This window comes from Bos indicus, chromosome X (genome assembly GCF_029378745.1).
Source record: "Bos indicus isolate NIAB-ARS_2022 breed Sahiwal x Tharparkar chromosome X, NIAB-ARS_B.indTharparkar_mat_pri_1.0, whole genome shotgun sequence".
Lineage (NCBI taxonomy): Eukaryota > Metazoa > Chordata > Mammalia > Artiodactyla > Bovidae > Bos > Bos indicus.
Window position 1 is genome coordinate 80,312,280 of NC_091789.1, and position 19,366 is coordinate 80,331,645.

The 19,366-nt window shown below is 37.3% G+C and overlaps 1 protein-coding gene across 2 annotated transcripts in view; it reads left to right on the forward strand.

Moving 5' to 3' along the window:
* The window catches only part of MAGT1 (magnesium transporter 1), a 50,936-nt gene extending 32,588 nt beyond the window's left edge, over positions 1-18,348 (forward strand). Inside the window, exons 7-10 of one of the 2 annotated variants that reach the window (XM_070784139.1) lie at positions 303-366; positions 7,785-7,859; positions 12,830-12,920; positions 14,181-16,006. In XM_070784139.1, the coding sequence (XP_070640240.1) occupies positions 303-366; positions 7,785-7,859; positions 12,830-12,920; positions 14,181-14,196 (246 nt within the window). In that variant the 3' untranslated portion in view covers positions 14,197-16,006. The other variant, XM_070784140.1, reaches the window with a different exon arrangement.
* The last annotated feature ends 1,018 nt before the right edge of the window (positions 18,349-19,366 follow it).

Consider the following 19,366-nt stretch of genomic DNA (forward strand, 5'->3'; position numbering starts at 1 on the left):
GAGTTTATATTATTTTACCTCATGGTCTTGTACACTAAAATACTAGTTTTCTCATTGGTTGAAAACATAGTATAAGTATAGTGAATAAGTACAAATAAATATAAGTATGAATAAATAATAAATAACACAGAAATAGCATTTATTTTAGTCAGACTTTTTACAGGTGAATTCTACAGATCCAATGTTTACATACATCAGATGAATTAATAATTTCATAATGTTTAAAAATAGCCAATTTTAAGATTACATTATCAAATTTTAACATTTATTTAAAGATTACATTTTGTCTTTTTTTCCCCCAGAATTATATCCATGGAAGCAGCCAAGCTCAATTTGTAGCTGAAACACACATTGTTCTTCTGTTCAGTATCCTCTTTATAATAAGTTCTTGGTGCCACATTTTAATTTGTCTATTTTCTCACATTCCAGTATTTTCTCTGTAACATTTGGTTGAGGCTGCTGTCTTATTAATGCAAGTCATAATATCTTTGGAATTATATTACTGTATCACTTGCCATAGCCCGATCAACTGAAGACCTCTAGGGACAAACTTGCAATCTGATAAAGCCAATGATCTAATAAAGATCATTGCTACAAGGGGGACTATAAATCAGAGGAACCATGTGATTTCTTACCTATGGAAAGGTTGAGTTGTTAATAGGACTTAAGGAAAGATAGTGCTTAGATGAAATGTAAATGAAGCAATGTTTTGATGAGCTCAAAGCAAAGCCAGGCTAAGTGTAAAGAGGTCAGTGTCAAGTCTGGACTGAAGTGGATCCAGGATTTTGTTTCCTGGAAACTACAAAGTTCAGATAAATGTACAGTTTGTTTTCAGAAACTCCTTTTTTGAAGCTCTGTCACTTTGGTTCTGAATTGAGGCTACTTAGAAATTGTGCTTGTAGATCAAGTGACTTAAATCCTCCAGGTAAGAATGGAATATTTCCTTCTTACTTATGTAGTTTGAATCAGTTTATGATTTTAGATTACAGTGTTCCTCATTGAGTAGGAAAGCAGTAGTTACTCAAAGATGGAGTTTGTTTTGACATTTACAGCTTCAGCATGTCCTAGGGAGAAATATTATTTCCTGTGAACTGTGCAGCTACTTTATATGTGTGTTTTCCCGTCCTCTGTCCCATAGGACAGATTTTTACTTTTTCACATCTGAAAATAGATGTCTCTGTAAGCTGCAAGGGTAGATAATAGTGATATCAGATAGGTAAGAGTATACATTTCTTAGTATTACTGAGCATAGTTTACCTACCTGAATGCATAAGCAGTGACTCTGTGAAACAAATCAACAAGGTAAACACATGTAATGTTCTTTTAGGTTGTGCTTCTCAGGCAAGGAGTCCTGATATTGACATATTGGAATCAGTTGTAGCCCAGACAGTTAGAGAATCTGCCCAGTGACTTGATGGTAATGTCATTTGCCCTGCTTTGTGTCATCTGGATGATTTAGAGGAATTCCATTTTTTGTAGTTACAGACATACTTTTCATACAGTTTAGTTTTTTAGTGTATTATAAGCGTTTACTAAATTGTATGGCCTTCATAGTTATGAAAATGCTTGAGAATTACAGAAAAATAAGAAAATATAAGCAAGGAAAAGGAAAATAGTCACCATTATTAAATGTCCTCCAGGGGATCTTCCCAACCCAGGAATGAAACCCAGGTCTCTTGCATTATGGGCAGATTCTTTACTATCTGAGCCACCAGGGAAGTCCATAATGGATATGTCATAATTCAATTATTCTCTATTGGTGAATATTGCAAAAAATATTTTCTTACACATAAAAATAATTGATGGACTTCCCTGGCAGTTCAGTGGTTAAGACTCTATGCTTCCATTGCAGGGGGCACAAGCTCCATCCCTGACCAGGAAACTAAGATCCCACATACCTCACAGCACAGCCACCCCCCAATAGAGGGTAGGGAAATACATATGTGCCAGAAATACATATGTACTCTGCTACCCCTGGCAAGTCCTAATTATTGGTATGTATTATTTTTTAAAACTGCTCTTTCAGTAGGAAAATAAATTGTTTAAATATAGTTTGGACAATAATAATCAAAGTAACTTAAGCATTTCTTTAGAATTCTGTAATTATGCTTCATTTTATACAAATATCTTTGTCTTTATCATCTATGATACACTTTATTTTACTGGCTCTTTTATTTTTATTTTTTATTGACGTATCATTGATTTACAATATTGTGTTGGTTTCAGGTATACAGATAGTGATTCAGGTTTTTTTAGGTTTTATTCCATTATAGGTTATTACAGGATATTGAATATAGTAAATCCTTGTTGCTTATCTATTTTACAGATAGTAGTTTGTATTTGTTAATCCTGTACCCCTAATTTGTCCTTCCCTCCCTCTCCCCTTTCATAATCAAGTTTGTTTTCTATGCCTATGAGCTTGTTTCTGTTTTGTACGTGGATTTATATGTATATTATGTACCATGCTCATGTTTAGTTGCTCAGTTGTTTGTGACTCTTTTTGTGACCCCACGGACTATAGCCCACCAGGTTCCTCTGTCCATGGGATTCTCCAGGCAGGAATACTGGATTGGGTAGTTATTCCCTTCTCCAGAGGATCTTCTTGATCCAGAGATTAAACCTGGATCTCCTGCATTGCAGGCAGATTCTTTACTATCTGAGCCACCAGGGAAGCCCTTTTTATGTATATATGTATGTGTGTGTATATATATATGTATTCATATATGTGCATATACTCCCCTCCCCCACATTTTGTGATTTTGATGTCCTGTTTTACATCTTCATGCTTATCTTTTTACTGTTTATTATAGTTATAATCACTTTTACAATTTTTAAATTGTTTTTTAAATCTATATACTGGTTTATTTAAGTGATCTTAAATCCTTCTATATATTTGCCTTTCTTAATGTGACTTTTTCCCTTTCCCGTATATACTTTCTTCTTTTCTATTTAGAGAAGACATGTCAATATTTCTTTTAGGGTAGGTTTAGTATTGCTGAATTCTTTTAGTTTTCACTTGTCTGAGAAATTGTTTCTCTCTCCTTCTATTCTAAATGATAATCTTGCTGAATATAGTACCCTAGGTTTCAGGTTTTTCCCTCACAGTACTTTGAATATATCATCCCACTCCCTTCTAGCAGTGTTTCTACAAAGAAATCAGCTGATAGCCTTATTGGCATTCTCTTGTAACTGACTCTCTTTTTCCCTCTTGCTGCCTTTAGAATCCTCTCTTTATCTAGTTCCTTGTTATAATGATCTGCATTTCTATCCATCATCTTTCTTAAATCAGTTCTTGTTATTACCACCTTTTTGAACTCAGGGTCTAGTAGACTGGTGAGCTCTATTTCATTATTTTTTCTTTCAGGGGATTTCTGCTGTTCTTTAATTGGAAGTAGTTCCTCTGCCCTGTGTATTTTTTTTTTTTTTTGGCCGCACTTGCTGCATGCAGGATCTTAGTTCCCTGGCTAAGGATCAAACCTGTGCCCCCTGAAGTAGAAATTTGAAGTCTTAACTATTGGACTTTGCCTTTTCATTTTACTTATCTTTCTCTGTCTCTATGACTTTAGGAGAAAAAATTATCTACTATGATGTTAAAGGGGTGTTTTTAAGTGGGAGCATCCCTGTGCAGACTGTGTATGTCCAGTGTTTCTGCTGCAAGGTAGTTTTGGTATGGACGCCAGCCACGTCTTCCCTCAGGGTGTGCTGGCGATTGTCCCCTTGATAGGGGATGTGATTGGTGTTGGAGTATCTGGAGCCTGTGCTAGACTGAAGCGGAGCTTCCTCCCTGCTCTGTGGTTGTCACTGTCCTGTCAGGGATAGGGTCTGCTCCTCAGCTGTTGGAGTAGAAGCCCTGAAGGTCAGGTTTAATCAGGCTCTATTGCCCGTGAATGCATGCCCTGCCCCAAAAGAGGTGATTGCTGAAGTAAGTGAGGCCTGTGCAGTCACAGAGGACTTATATGCTGTCTGTGTAAGTGTCTATGGTTCCACTCAGAAGCAGCACAAGGTTGTGTCCCTTTGTTGTGTTTGTCCCAGATCTAGTGCAAGGCTGTGGTGAGGAATAGGCTGGGGACTGGGGCATTGTGGCTGCAGGAATTGAGATGGCTGCACTGCCACAAGAGATCTGGGCTGCCTCTGTGGCAGTCTTCTCCCAGGACCTGTCTGTCTCAGATCAAGGGCTAAGCTGTGGTGTGGAGTGGGTGGAGGCTGAGCGCAGCTGGGATAGAACCACTGTGTACACCCAGACCATACCCCAGGCCCTCCAGTCTGTCCTACATGAGTCTTGTCCCTGAGTCTCTCTGCCTGGTATTTCAGCACTTAGCTGCTGCCTGTTCTTGTAGCACCACCCCAGGCAACCTGATATGTCTCTGTATAGTTAGACCGAGTCTTTGCTCAGGTCTCACGCCAGGCTGTGGTGTGGAATGAACAGCCAGGGTCTTCTCCGCCCCTTCAGTTTGGAGTCGTGGTGAGGTGACAGCCAGCAGTGCAAGGCTCTGTCCACTCTGCCATCATGTGTGTGCTCTGTGCAAGTAGAGTCTAGGCTCCTCTCGCCCTTTTGTCTGTCCCAGTGGATTTCCAAGAAGGCAAGGTCTGGGATACTCAGATTGTGGCTCCACATGATCGCTCCCCAGAGTGAGGATCTGCCTGTGTGGACCTTCTCTTCGTTACAGATCCCTCTGAGGTTGGTAGGTCCTAAGCTGACACTTTGCTGGTTACATGGAGATGTTTCTTGCAGTTTTGGTTGTATAGGATTTCTTCTACCAGTATCCAGTTAGTTTTCCATGAGAATTATTCCAGTATAGATGTATTTTTGGCATGTGTATTGGGGAGAGGTGAGCTCTACATTCTCCTTCCTACTCTGCCACCTTGAACCACAAATCTACTAGCTTGTTTAATAGCCTAGTTCCTGTTTATTATGTAATAACACCTCCTCTATTTTCTATTCAGTTCTCTCAGGGTAAGATGATTATGTAATTATTTACTATTTATTGTTTGTATCCCCTACTAGAGTGTAAACTTGTTCAAGGAATGGTCTATATTTCCTCTAACTTTGTAACTCCAACTAATAGTGCCTGCCTATAATAGACAGTGTTAGTAAAAGTTTAAAGAGTCTATAAATGAAATAAACCAATACATATGGAAGTGCATCATAGCTCTTGATAGCTAAGAACAACAGCACACAAAGACCTTGATGGTATAGTGTAAGATGGAAAGCTCTAGACCATGATACAGAAGCAAACTAGTCCAAAAACAAGTCTCGACCATTAATCAGAGTGTCTATAGCCAGAGCCTTTAGAAATGATCAATCTTCATGCATGTGTGTGTATTAGTCGCTCAGTTGTGTCCAATTCTTTGTGATGCCCACCAGGCTCCTCTGTCCATGAGGATTCTCCAGGCAAGAATACTGGAGTGGGTTGTCATACCCTCCTCCAGGGGATCTTCCCAACCCAGGGATCGAACTGAGGTCTCCCACATTGCAGGCAGATTCTTTACCAGCTGAGCCACCAGGGAAGCCCAAGAATACCGTAGTGGGTAGCCTATCCCTTCTCCAGGCCATCTTCCCAACCAGGAATCAACCTGGGGTCTCCTGCATTGTAGGCAGATTCTTAACCAACTGAGCTACCTGGGAAGCCCATCTTTATGCATACCTGCATATAAGTATGCATCAGTTCAGTTCAGTTCAGTTCAGTTGCTCAGTCGTGTCCGACTCTTTGCGAACGCATGAATCGCAGCACACCAGGCCTTGCTGTCCATCACCAACTCCCAGAGTTTACCCAACTCATGTCCATCGAGTTGGTGATGCCATCCAGCCATCTCATCCTCTGTCGTCCCCTTCTCCTCCTGCCCCCAATCCCTCCCAGCACCAGGGTCTTTTCCAATGAGTCAACTCTTCACATGAGGTGGCCAAAGTATTGGAGTTTCAGCTTCAGCATCAGTCCTTCCAATGAACACCCAGGACTGATGTCCTTTAGGATGGACTGGTTGGATCTACTTGCAGTCCAAGGGACTCTCAAGAGTCTTCTCCAACACCACAGTTCAAAAGCATCAATTCTTTGGCACTCAGCTTTCTTCACAGTCCAACTCTCACATCCATACATGACCACTGGAAAAACTATAGCCTTGACTAGATGGACCTTTTTTGGCAAAGTAATGTCTCTGCTTTTTAACATGCTATCTAGGTTGGTCATAACTTTCCTTCCAAGCAGTAAGCATCTTTTAATTTCATGGCTGCAATCACCATCTGCAGTGGTTTTGGAGCCCAAAATAATAAAGTCATCACTGTATGTATAGGTGTATAATATACAGAACACTAGTAAGGTGTATAATAAAGAATCCTAGTAAGAAAAAAAGATCACTGAGGAAAACAACTTAGCTAAGCAACAAAACCATGAATGAGTATCATCCCTAAGAAGAGACTATTAAAAAGAGTATGTAAAATGGTAATGAAAGGATGAACAGGCAAATTTAGAGCCAATTATAAATTCAGGCCTTATCTGAACACCTATTTTCCCCTTTCTGCTTATTTTTACCCACATGAGATAGCATACAATGTGCATGTGTATATGAATAATTAATATGAGCATTTTAAATTAATCTTTGTATTCACCAAACTGCAGGGTGAATCTCTCTTTTCTACTTGAACACATTCTATTTTGTTTCAGAATTTGATTTTTCTTATTTTACTGTTCAACCAAGCCATGTACTACCGATTTGCAAGAGTACGTCTATTTTGTATTTATGTAAGCTTCTATATTAAGGTGAATAAAAGTGAAGTCATGGCTCATAGGATTTTGTTTTTTTATTAAAATAAGACAATTTAAGTAGTTTAGTAGTAATTTGTGCTTTGAGGTTAATTGTTGAAATTCTAAAAAATATTTGTTAAGTTATTTTTCAAATAAAAGTTAGTTGCTATTCTCTCTAAATGGTGTACATTTCAAATGTGTTCTTTTTTGGCAAGTAGTTGAAATATTCAAAATGGCTACTTAATTTATTTTAATGTATACAAAATGGACTCAATAGTTGGAAGAATGTTTCAGAAGTTTATTTCAAAATACAATTTTAGAGGAAAACTCATGTTTTATCTCGAAGTTATAGTGGGACATTTGTTTAAAATATCAGTTTTTATTTGTACAAATTAAGTAATTTTCTAACCTTAATTTTTTATTATATCTTCATAGTAAATAATTGTCATACTATATAGGCACATGATTACTTGGTTATGGGAAGGATAAATTGGAAGATTGGGATTGACATATACACACTACTATATATAAAATAGATAATAGGGACCTACTGTATAACACTGTATGGGCTTCCCTGGTGGCTCAGCTAATAAAGAATCCGCCTGCAGTAAAAGGAGACCTGGGTTTGATCTCTGGGTTGGGAATATCCCCTGGAGAAGGGAAAGGCTACCCACTCTAGTATTCTGGCCTGGAGAATCCCATGGACTATACAGTCCACAGGGTCACAAAGAGGCGGACGTGACTGAGGGACTTTCACTTTCACTGTATAGCACGGAGAACTCTACTCAATGCCCTGTAGTGGCCTATATGGGAAAAAAGAATCTGAAAAAGAGTGGATATATGTATAACAGATTCACTTTGCTGCACACTTGAAACTAACACATCATTGTAAATCAGTTCTACCTGAATACAATTTTTTTAATTACTTATAATTTTTGTAATTGAATTGAAGGTTTATATATTTATTCATTCTATATTATTCTAGGAATATTAAAGTTTTTGTTATTTCTCTCTGTGAATTTCTCCTTAAACGATTTTTCTAAGATGGTGGGGTTACCTTAGGGATGGTGCTTTTATGTGAAGCTGCTACATCTGACATGGATATTGGAAAGCGAAAGAGTAAGTCATATAATATGCCAAGATGTAGCAGTTCTGCCTTTATATGGAAAAAAGGAATATCCTCTTAATCACTTCTCCTCTTAGTTATATTATTTTACTTCACTATTATAAAAGTAATATGTGCTCATTGTAGAAAGTGTTGGGGGAAATAAGAGAATGAAACCTTTGGAGGGGAAGTTACCCATTATTCCACCATTAAAAAGCTAATGATTTTAACATTGTAATACAAGTTTCTTCCATTTCTAAAAACATCTTTTCAACTGTATGTATAATATTTTGAATCTTATACCCCCTTTTTTAATTGGAGTTAAAATATTTCACTAATATTTTCCCACACATAATTTTTAATTTATTGTTTATGCTATTTATTTAACCATTCTGATTTTGTTAAACATTTAGTTTTTTCTTTTCATTATAATGAATAGTTATTTAGTGACTATTATGGTATATATTAAACTTTATCTTCTTTTCATATTAATTCCTTAGTGTAGTATGACTGTGTGGTCCTGTGTATGAGTATTTTCAGTTATCTTGATGTTTTGAGCTGATGATGCCAAATTCTTTACCCAAATGTTTAATAGTTTAGATTCCTATTAGTGGCATTTCAGAATGCTTGTTTTCACTGTAACTTTTTATCAACATTAGAGAACTTTATTAAAAATATGTATGTAAGTGTGTATTTGCTAATCAGATAAAGGGGAAATGTTATATTATTTTGTACTTCTTTGTTTATTACTGTAGTTGAATATTTTCTTAGATGTTTATTAGCTGTTTTGTTTTCCTTTGTCTAAAATACCTTTTTGTCTTTTGCCATTTATGTATGTTACTCCTTTTCCTGTTGGTTTGCATGGACTTTTTATATATTAGAATTTTCATATGCTGATATTTGTTACAAAGAAATGCTAACAATGTAATTTACTTAATATGAAATCAGTTTGAGTTTTTATTTTATGGTTAAAGAGTTAAATGTCATCAAAATTAACCTAGGTTAATAAATCTATCTACTTTTTCCTTCTAGAAAAAAAGATGATGATATTGGATTTTGAATTTGGGAGATAATTTTTCTGTTGCATTGAAATGAAGTTTTACATATTAGAAAAATAGAGCTAATGTAGCAATTTTTCATCCAGTCAATATACATCCTTTAATTCCTGACTTTTGAAAAAATGCCTATTTCAGTATTCATTTTTGGAGAAAGGCCATCTGGGTACTACTGCAATGCTGGGATGAATTTAAGTTGTAAAACATTTTGGTGACATATATTAAGTTAGTCACAATTTGATCTATTTCTAAGATTGTAATTAATGAAATTATCACAAATATTAATAATAAATATTTCTTTAGCACTTATTATATATCAAGAACTTTCCTAAGCACTTTTAGATATGTGAAAAAATTAGAATACAAATACATATTCGGGGTGAAGCTATATATACATGTATATGTGCATTTGATTAGGAAGAAAAAAAGACTTCTACAAAGAGCATGTGTTAATACTTATAAAAAATTATTTAAGATTTAAATTTTTGGCCCCTAATCATATTGTGTGAGAATTGTAAAGGGAAAATGGATTATTCTCTAAGTATAACAAAACTAAACATTGTCATTAGTATTGTCCAATAAATATGTTTCCCTAGAGCTTCCATGCTTTTCCACACCTACCTCTCTGCTTCTTAGCCAGTCTTAGTCCAGGGATTTAAAAATCCTCATGTTATGGGAATCATACTTGAGCATTGTAGGGTCATCGTCTAGGGTTAAGGTTGGTAACTGCTATGCTGAACCAGAGCATAGAGAGCTATGAATTTGGGGGTAGGAATCAGGTTTTTTTTTCCCCTCATAATTCAAATAAGTAATCTGAGTTGAAGGATGTCCTCATATAAGCAGTGTTCACGAATAAAGGACTTTCAACTAAGGCTGTCAGAATGATATTACCAGATGTCTTTAAGTCAATATTTATCAATAATACAATAAGGCCATACATAATAAGGACTTAAAAGAAGTTTAAAAAGTGAGTTATATTAAAGCAATTATCCTTTGATTAAAAAACAAATTGTTTTAAAAGAGTGAGTTATTTTCTTGTCAGATGTAAAACAGTGTTTCTAACACTAAATTCTGTGGTGGTGTTTAATGGAATTCATTATTTCACACAATTAAATTACACAAGTGTAAATAGAACTATTCTATTATAGTGTTCAGTTCAGTACAGTTGCTCAGTCATGTCTGACACTCCGCGACTCCATGGACTACAGCATGCCAGCCTTCCCTGTCCATCACCATCTCCCAGAACTTGCTCAAATTCATGTCCACTGAGTCTGTGATGCCATCCAGCCATCTCATCTTCTGTCATCCCCTTCTCCTCCTGCCATCAATCTTTCCAGCATCGGTCTTTTCCAATGAGTCAGTTCTTCACATCATGTGGCCAAAGTATTGGAGCTTCAGCCTCAGTCCTTCCAATGAATATTCATGACTGATTTCCTTTAGGATTGACTAGTTGGATCTCCTTGCAGTCCAAGCAAGGGACTCTCAAGAATCCTCCAACACCACAGTTCAAAAGCATCAATTCTTTGGCCCTCAGCTTTCTTTATAGTCCAACTCTCACATCCATACATGACTAGTGGGAAAATCATACCTTTGACTAGATGGACCTTTGTCGGCAAAGTAATGTCTGCTTTAATATGCTGTCTAGGTTGGTCATAGCTTTTCTTCCAAGGAGCAAGTGTCTTTTAATTTCATGGCTGCAGTCACAATCTGCAGTGATTTTGGAGCCCAAGAAAGTAAAGGTCTGTTACTATTTCCATTGTTTCCCCATCTATTTGCCATGAAGTGATGGGACTGGATGTTCTTCTGTGTATTCTTGCCACCTCTTATTATCTTCTGCTTTTGTTAGGTCCATAAGGTTTCTGTCCATTATTGTGCCCATCTTTACATGAAATGTTCCCTTGGCAGCTCTAATTTTCTTGAAGAGATCTCTAGTCTTTCCCATTCTGTTTCCTCTATTTCTTTGCATTTATTGCTGAGGAAGGCTTTCTTAATCTGTCTTTGCTGTTTGGAACTCTGCATTCAGATTGGTATATCTTTGCTTTTCTCCTTTTCCTTTAGCGTCTCTTCTCAGCTATTTGTAAGGCCTCCTCAGACAACCATTTTGCCTTTTTACATTTGTTTTTCTTGGGGATGGTCTTGATCACTGCCTCCTGTACAATGTCATGAACCTCTGTCCATAGTTCTTCAGGCACTCTCTCTATCAGATCTTATCCCTTGAATCTATTTCTTACTTCCACTGTATAAATCGTAAGGGATTTGACTTACATCATATCTGGATGGTCTAGTAGTTTTCCCTACTTTCTTCAGTTTAAGTCTGAATTTGGCAATAAGGAGTTCATGATCTGAGCCACAGTCTGCTCCCAGTCTTCTTTTTTGCTGACTTTATAGAGCTTCTCCATCTTTGGGTACAAAGTATACAGTCAGTCTGATTTTGGTATTGACCATCTGGTGATGTCCATGTGTAGAGTTTTCTCTTCTGTTGTTGGAAGAGGGTGTTTGCTATGACCAGTGCGTTCTCTTGGCAGAACTCTTTTAGCCTTTGCCTTGCTTCATTTTGTACTCCAAGGCCAAACTTGCCTGTTACTCCAGGTGTTTCTTGACTTCCTGCTTTTGCATTCCAGTCCCCTATGATGAAAAGGACATCTTTTTTGGTATCAATTCTAGAAGGTCTTGTGGATCCTCATAGAACTGTTCAACCTCAGCTTCTTCAGCATTAGTGGTTGGTGCATAGACTTGAATTACTATCATACTGAATGGTTTGCCTTGGAAATGAACAGAGATCATTCTTTCATTTTTGAGATTGCACCCAAGTACTGCATTTCAGACTTTTTTGTTGACTATGAGGGCTGCTCCACTTCTTATAAGGGATTCTTGCACCCACAGTAGTAGATATAATGGTCATCTGAATTAAATTTGCCCATTCTGGTCCATTTTAGTTCACTTATTCCTAAAATGTCAATGTTCACTCTTGCCATCTCCTGTTTGACCACTTCCAATTTGCCTTGATTCATGAACCTAACATTCCAGGTTTCTATGCAATATTGTTCTTTACAGCATCGGACTTTACTTCCATCACCAGTCACATCCACAACTGGAATTGTGTTTGCTTTGGCTCCATCTCTTCATTGTTTCTGGCATTATTTCTCCACTCTTCTCCAGTAGCATATTGGGCACCTACTGACCTGGGGAGTTCATCTTTCAGTGTCATAATCTTTTTGTCTTTTCATATTGTCTATGGCATTCTCAAGGCAAACTGAAGTGGTTTGTCATTTCCTTCTCCAGTGGACCACATTTTGTCAGAACTCTCCACCATGACCCGTCCATCTTGGTTGGCCCTACTCGGCATGGCTCATAGTTTCATTGAGTTAGACAAGGCTGTGCTCCATGTGATCAGTTTGGTTAGTTTTCTGTGATTGTGGTTTTCATTCTGTCTGTCCTCTGATGAATAAGGATGAGGATTCCAGAAGCTTCCTGATGGGAGACTGACTGTGAGGGAAACTGGGTCTTGTTTTGATGGGTGGGGCCAGTAAATCTTTAATTAAGTTTTCTGTTGATGGGTTGGGCTGTGTTTCCTTATGTTGTTTGAGGCCAAACTGTCAACTGTGCCTCCACTGGAGACTCCTGGACACTCACAGGCAAGTCTGATTCAGTCTCTTATGGGGGCACTTCTTCTTTCTCCTGGCTCCTGGTGTGCACAAGGTTTTGTTTGTGCCCTCCAAGAGTCTGCTCCATTATAGTGTAATAGAGCAAATTAAAGGTGAAGGCAGACTCCTGAAGATATAAGAATGGGAATGAAATTTGTTGTAGTTTAGACTTACCAGTAGATATAGCCCTTGCATTTTACTCTTAGAAGTGTAGCCTAAAATTTATGTTCTTACTCTTTACTGTGTTTAACATGCTCATTTTACTCTCCTTTTATTTTTCTGCAGTAATGTGTGTGGCTGGTATTGGACTTGTTGTATTATTCTTCAGTTGGATGCTCTCTATTTTCAGATCAAAGTATCACGGATATCCATATAGGTATTATTTTTTCATTTGTATAGTGATTACCTATGCTTTCAATGATTAGAGTTGATGTGCTATATAGTTTTTTTTTTACTTTACCTCCAGATTACTCTAGCTTCTGACATAGAGATAGGCTTTGAGTTATGTTGCATATAGAAATTATAATAATTATGATATAGTGAATAAAACTATGTGATTTCTCAGGAAAATCATTCAGGACTATTCTGACATCATTTAATTTAACCTAGAAATCTATCAAACACATAACGATTAGAACATTTTATACCCTCGCACAGTTCCTTATTTGCATACTTTACATCTTTTTGAGGACAAATTATTTTTTAATGTTTTTTCCAAAACTTTTCACTCTGCTTTTCAGGCTGTTTAGGTAGAATAAACAGAACATTTGAATAGAATCCAATTTGTAGACTGTAGAATAAGAAAGAGTGTTTAAGAAGGTCTGATAGACTTGAAATATTCATAGCGATCTCTAAAGCTCAGCGAAGAAATTATTCTCCTAGTTATAACTTCTTGATTTTATTCTGTTAATAGCCAAAAGAAATGTACCTGTACACAACAGGCAATATCATGAGTTAGTTTTATAATCTGAGTGCCATTTACTACAATTCTTGTTTTCATACAACATTGCCCTGTTTTATAAAGGATCATGAACACTAAATGTAAAGTATATCAAGTGATATTTTTGAGACACAAATTCATTCTTCGTATTTTCAACAGAAGTTTTTAGTAGATAATTTTGAATAACTCCCTGGCCGGCTCATTATATTATAACATTTCTACATGTATTTTAATCAGTGAACAACTTAAATTAATCTCCTTTTGCATTTCTTGCAAACTTGTTTAATTCTAAAGATTAAAACCTATTAGAACTTTGATCCTTGACTAAATCCTCCAGCTCTATAATTTATTCTTCTGTCTATATGTATTTTAAAATAATTTATCCCCTATAGAATACTAACTGGGATGCAGGGGTAATCTTTCTGGTATTTCTATTACTTATATGATCACTGTGGTTGATTCAGTTATTAATTGGTATCTCTTCGGGAGATATTTTAATTTGAGGTTATTTCTACTTCCTTTTCTTCTAAGACTACTTCAGCATCTCAGTGTCTCTTTTTGTTATTGGTACTCAAAGTTTATTATACATGTACCCAGATGTTCTTTGATCTGATATGATAAAATCAAGATATTTGTTAGAGGTAAAGACTATTTTTCTTTTAGATATTAATAGACTGGTATATATTTTTGTTTCAGCTTTCTGATGAGTTAAAAAGGATTCCGGAAATATGTAGACACTGGAGTAATGGAAATTGAAAAATGAAAAATATGTGTGTGAAAAGAAGAATGCAATTTATGTATTTTGGATTACCTCTTTTTTTCCCACATGATTAAAATAGTTAATCATTTAACCAAAGAAGATGTATAGTGCCTTAACAAGCAATTTTCATGAAGTATTTGGATACAATTCTTCTCTTAACCTTCCCTTCCCAGTAAACTTTCTGGAACATTTAATTTAGTGGAATTTTATAAAAAATTTAAAACTACTACATTTTAATTAGAACAAGGTTCAAAACTGTGTTGCTTAACTTTTGACCATGTGATTTTTTTATCTTATCCAAAGGTAGTTGGGACTTGTGACCAGGTGTTCTTGCATATGCCTGTTACTGATAACAGCGTCAGGAATCCATTCTTAGCTTTTCCAGTGTTGCATGGATGTGCATACTTCACACATCTTTCCTTTTAAGCAGAGAAATCATATATGCTATGTGTCTTCTGAAAATGGAACACCATTCTTCAGCGTACACATCTAGACTTTAGAAAAAGATCACTAGCCAGTCCTCCATCTTCCCTCCTGAAATTCTTTGCAGACCTTGTTTCTTGGTAGCTGTAGACATTAAGAAGTATTCCTAAATACAGGATTATGATTTCTTCATGAGTGTGGTGTTAGCTGCCTGTATTTGGAACAATTTCAGGCTCATTCTGTTTCCCTAATTTATTTAAGATGAAAGTGAAGTTGCTCAGTCATATCCGACTCTTTGCGACCCCATGGACTGTAGCCTACCAGGTTCCACCGTCCATGGGATTTTTCAGGCAAGAATACTGGAGTGGGTTGCCATTTCCTTCTCCAGGAGATCTTCCCGACCCAGGGATTGAACCCAGGTCTCCTGCATTGTAGGCAGACACTTTACTGTCTGAGCCACCAGGGAAGTCCTTTATTTAAGATGGGCCCCTCTCTAATAAAAATGTAGCTTAGTATTAAAATCAGTGTAAATTTACAATTGACCAAAATGTTTCTGCAACTCAGAGATTATCACTTATTTCATTTGTACCTAAGAGAAAAAAATGGATTTATCTGGTTAAATCAATTTCTGTATTACAGTGACAACACATTTTATTAACCCTTGTGTTTAGGAAAAGGACTCCCCTAGATTGGGAAAATAAAATGATGAAATATTAAGTTGTTGCTTATGAATAGAAAGTAAATTTTTCTTGTAAACTGTTCTGTTTTCTTGCTATTATGTTAACCTTTGTCTTCTCACTTTATGTGGAGAAACAAAGTTATCATTTGAAGAAGTTCTGTTTGAATTTAATCTTTTTTCTGTCAATAAAAATAACCATATGTGCTAACCAAATTTCTGTGAAGAATGAAAGTTGATGGTTATCAGTAGATATAGCTATAATCTCCTCCATGGCTGTAAAGGGTATCCAGAAATGCCACTATTATAGAAATATGCAAATTCCAATTGTGAAGAAATTTTAAGAAATCTTAGAAGTATTACATTAAGATAATATTGTGACTGCCTGCTACTATTTACCATCTAATAACTCTCCCTCATGGTCTAGAAATCTTACATAATAGACGTTTAAAGAAAGAGATGATTATAGTTGCCTATGAAGAAATGTTCTATGTGGGGCTTTTGGTTTGTTTTTTTTTTTAAGTAGATTTGGTGGGTGAGGTGATATTTACTCTCTACTGGAGCCCATTTTTGTTACTCCACTGTAAATTGCGTGATTCTGGATTCCTTATCTGCTGTTTTTGTACTTGTCTCAGGCCAAATAAATTTACGCTGTGATTCTTATGAGACTTGTATGAATATGCCCTGATTTGTACAGACTAACCAGGGGAATATTACTGCCATGTAACCTATAGCTCCAGATAATTTGCAATGAGCATTGAAGAATGACAGTTCTTTGTATTTTTTGTGTCTCTCTTAAGAGCACATTCTTCTTCTTTAAGGAGAGAAGTTGTGTTCTGGCTAAACTCTGTAGAGGGCAGATTTACTACACTTAGAATAGTGTTACTTTTGTGGAAATGTTGAAAGTAGCTTTCATCTGAAGTGCCTTAAGTAGATTCTTAAATTTACTTTTCTAGTATTGATTTAAATATTATTTGTTATGCATTTTAAAATACTATTCAAAATTATACATTGTAGTGGCAGAGATAAACAAATGTCTGGCTGTTTGCTTTTTGATCATATCAATAAACTTCTACAATCTAAATTCTGAGTTTTTGGTTAACATCTAAAGAAGGGTGAATTGAAAACACTACACTAGAAGTATAATATTAGGCTATTCCATTTTGAAATTATAACTAAATTTACTATTGTCCTAATGGCAATAATTTGGTAGGCCAATTAGGCATTTCTCAATTTAAATACTTTCTTCCAGGATTCTATCCATTATCCTTTATGAATGCTGTCACCCTCTAGATTAGTCAGAACAATCAAGATATGTAAAATAATGACTGTTTTCAATGCTTCGTTACATTTTGTCCTAGTGAGTGAATATTGTGACTAGGTAACATAATGGGAAAGACTAGAGATCTCTTCAAGAAAATTAGAGATACCAAGGGAATATTTCATGCAAAGACGGGCTCAATAAAAGATAGAAATGGTATGGACCTAACAGAAGCAGAAGATATTAAGAAGAGGTGGCAAGAATACACAGAAGAACTGTATAAAAAAGATCTTCATGACCCAGATAATCACAAAGGTGTGATCCCTCACACTCACCTAGAGCCGGACATCCTGGAACGTGAAGTAAGGTGTGCCTTAGCAAGCATCACTAAAAACAAAGCTAGTGGAGGTGATGGAATTCCAGTTGAGCTATTTCAAATCCTGAAAGATGATGCTGTGAAAGTGCTGCACTCAATATGCCAGCAAATTTGGAAAACTCAGCAGTGGCCACAGGACTGCAAAAGGTCAGTTTTCATTCCAATCCCAAAGAAAGGCAATGCCAAAGAATGCTCAAACTACTGCACAATTGCACTCATCTCACACGCTAGTAAAGTAATGCTCAAAATTCCCCAAGCCAGGCTTCAGCAATACGTGAACCATAAACTTCGTGATGTTCAAGCTTGTTTTAGAAAAGGCAGAGGAACCAGAGATCAAATTGCCAACATCTGCTGGAGCACCAAAAAAGCAAGAGAGTTCCAGAAAAACATCTATTTCTGCTTTATTGACTATGCCAAAGCCTTTGACTGTGTGGATCACAATAAACTGTGGACAATTCTGAAAGAGATGGGAATACCAGACCACCTGACCTGCCTCTTGAGAAATCTGTATGCAGGTCAGGAAGCAACAGTTAGAACTGGACATGGAACAACAGACTGGTTCCAAATAGGAAAAGGAGGATGTCAAGGCTGTATGTTGTCACCCTGCTTATTTAACTTATATGCAGAGTACATCATGAGAAACGCTGGGCTGGAAGAAGCACAAGCTTGAATCAAGATTGCTGGGAGAAATATCAATAACCTCAGATACGCAGATGACACCACCCTTATGGCAGAAAGTGAAGAAGAACTAAAAGCTTCCTGATGAAAGTGAAAGAGGAGAGTGAAAAAGTTGGCTTAAAGCTCAACGTTCAGAAAACAAAGATCATGGCATCTGGTCTCATCACTTCATGGCAAATAGATGGGTAAACAGTGGCTGACTTTATTTTTCTGGGCTGCAAAATCACTGTGAATGGTGACTGCAGCTATGAAATTAAAAGATACTTGCTCCTTGGAAGGAAAGTTAATGACCAACCTAGACAGCATATTCGAAAGCAGAGACGTTACTTTGCCAACAAACATCCGTTTTGTCAAGGCTATGGTTTTTGCAGTGGTCATGTATGGATGTGAAAGGTGCACTGTGAAGAAAGCTGAGTGCCAAAGAATTGATGCTTTTGAACTGTGGTGTTGGAGAAGACTCTTGAGAGTGCCTTGGACTGCAAGGAGATCCAACCAATTCATTCTAAAGGAGATCAGTCCTGTGTGTTCTTTGGAAGGACTGATTTTGAAGCTGAAACTCCAATACTTTGGCCACCTGATGCGGAGAGTTAACTCATTTGAATAGACCCTGATGCTGGGAAAGATTGAGGGCCGGAGGAGAAGGGGACAACAGAGGATGAGATGGCTGGATGGCATCACCGACTCAGTGGACATGGGTTTGGGTGAACTCCGGGAGTTGGTGATGGACAGGGAGGCCTGGCGTGCTGCAATTCATGGGGTTGCAATGAGTCGGACAAGACTGAGCAACTGAACTGAACTGAATTCCCTTTTGATACTAATTTGAAACAGATACCCAGACAGGTTCAGTTCAGTTCAGTCACTCAGTCGTGTCCGACTCCTTGCGACCCCATGAATTGCAGGACGCCAGGCCTCCCTGTCCATCACCAACTCCCGGAGTTCACCGAAACCCATGTACATCGAGTCAGTGATGCCATCCAGCCATCTCATCCTCTGTCATCGCCTTCTCCTCCTGCCCCCAATCCCTCCCAGCATCAGAGTCTTTTCCAATGAGTCAACTCTTCACATGAGGTGGCCAAAGTATTGGAGTTTCAGCTTTAGCATCATTCCGTCCAAAGAAATCCCAGGGCTGATCTTCAGAATGGACTGGTTGGATCTCCTTGCAGTCCAAGGGACTCTCAAGAGTCTTCTCCAACACCACAGTTCAAAAGCATCAATTCTTCGGCGCTCAGCCTTCTTCACAGTCCAACTTTCACATCCATACATGACCACAGGAAAAACCATATCCTTGACTAGACGAACCTTTGTTGGCAAAGTAATGTCTCTGCTTTTGAATATGCTATCTAGGTTGGTCATAACTTTCCTTCCAAGTAGTAAGCATCTTTTAATTTCATGGCTGCAGTCACCATCTGCAGTGATTTTGGAGCCCCGAAAACTGAAGTCTGACACTGTTTCCACTGTTTCCCCATCTATTTCCCATGAAGTGATGGGACCAGATGCCACGATCTTCGTTTTCTGAATGTTGAGCTTTAAGCCAACTTTTTCACTCTCCACTTTCACCTTCATCAAGAGGCTTTTTAGTTCCTCTTCACTTTCTGCCATAAGGGTGGTGTCATCTGCATATCTGAGGTTATTGATATTTCTCCCGGCAATCTTGATTCAAGCTTGTGCTTCCTCCAGCCCAGCGTTTCTCATGATGTACTCTGCATAT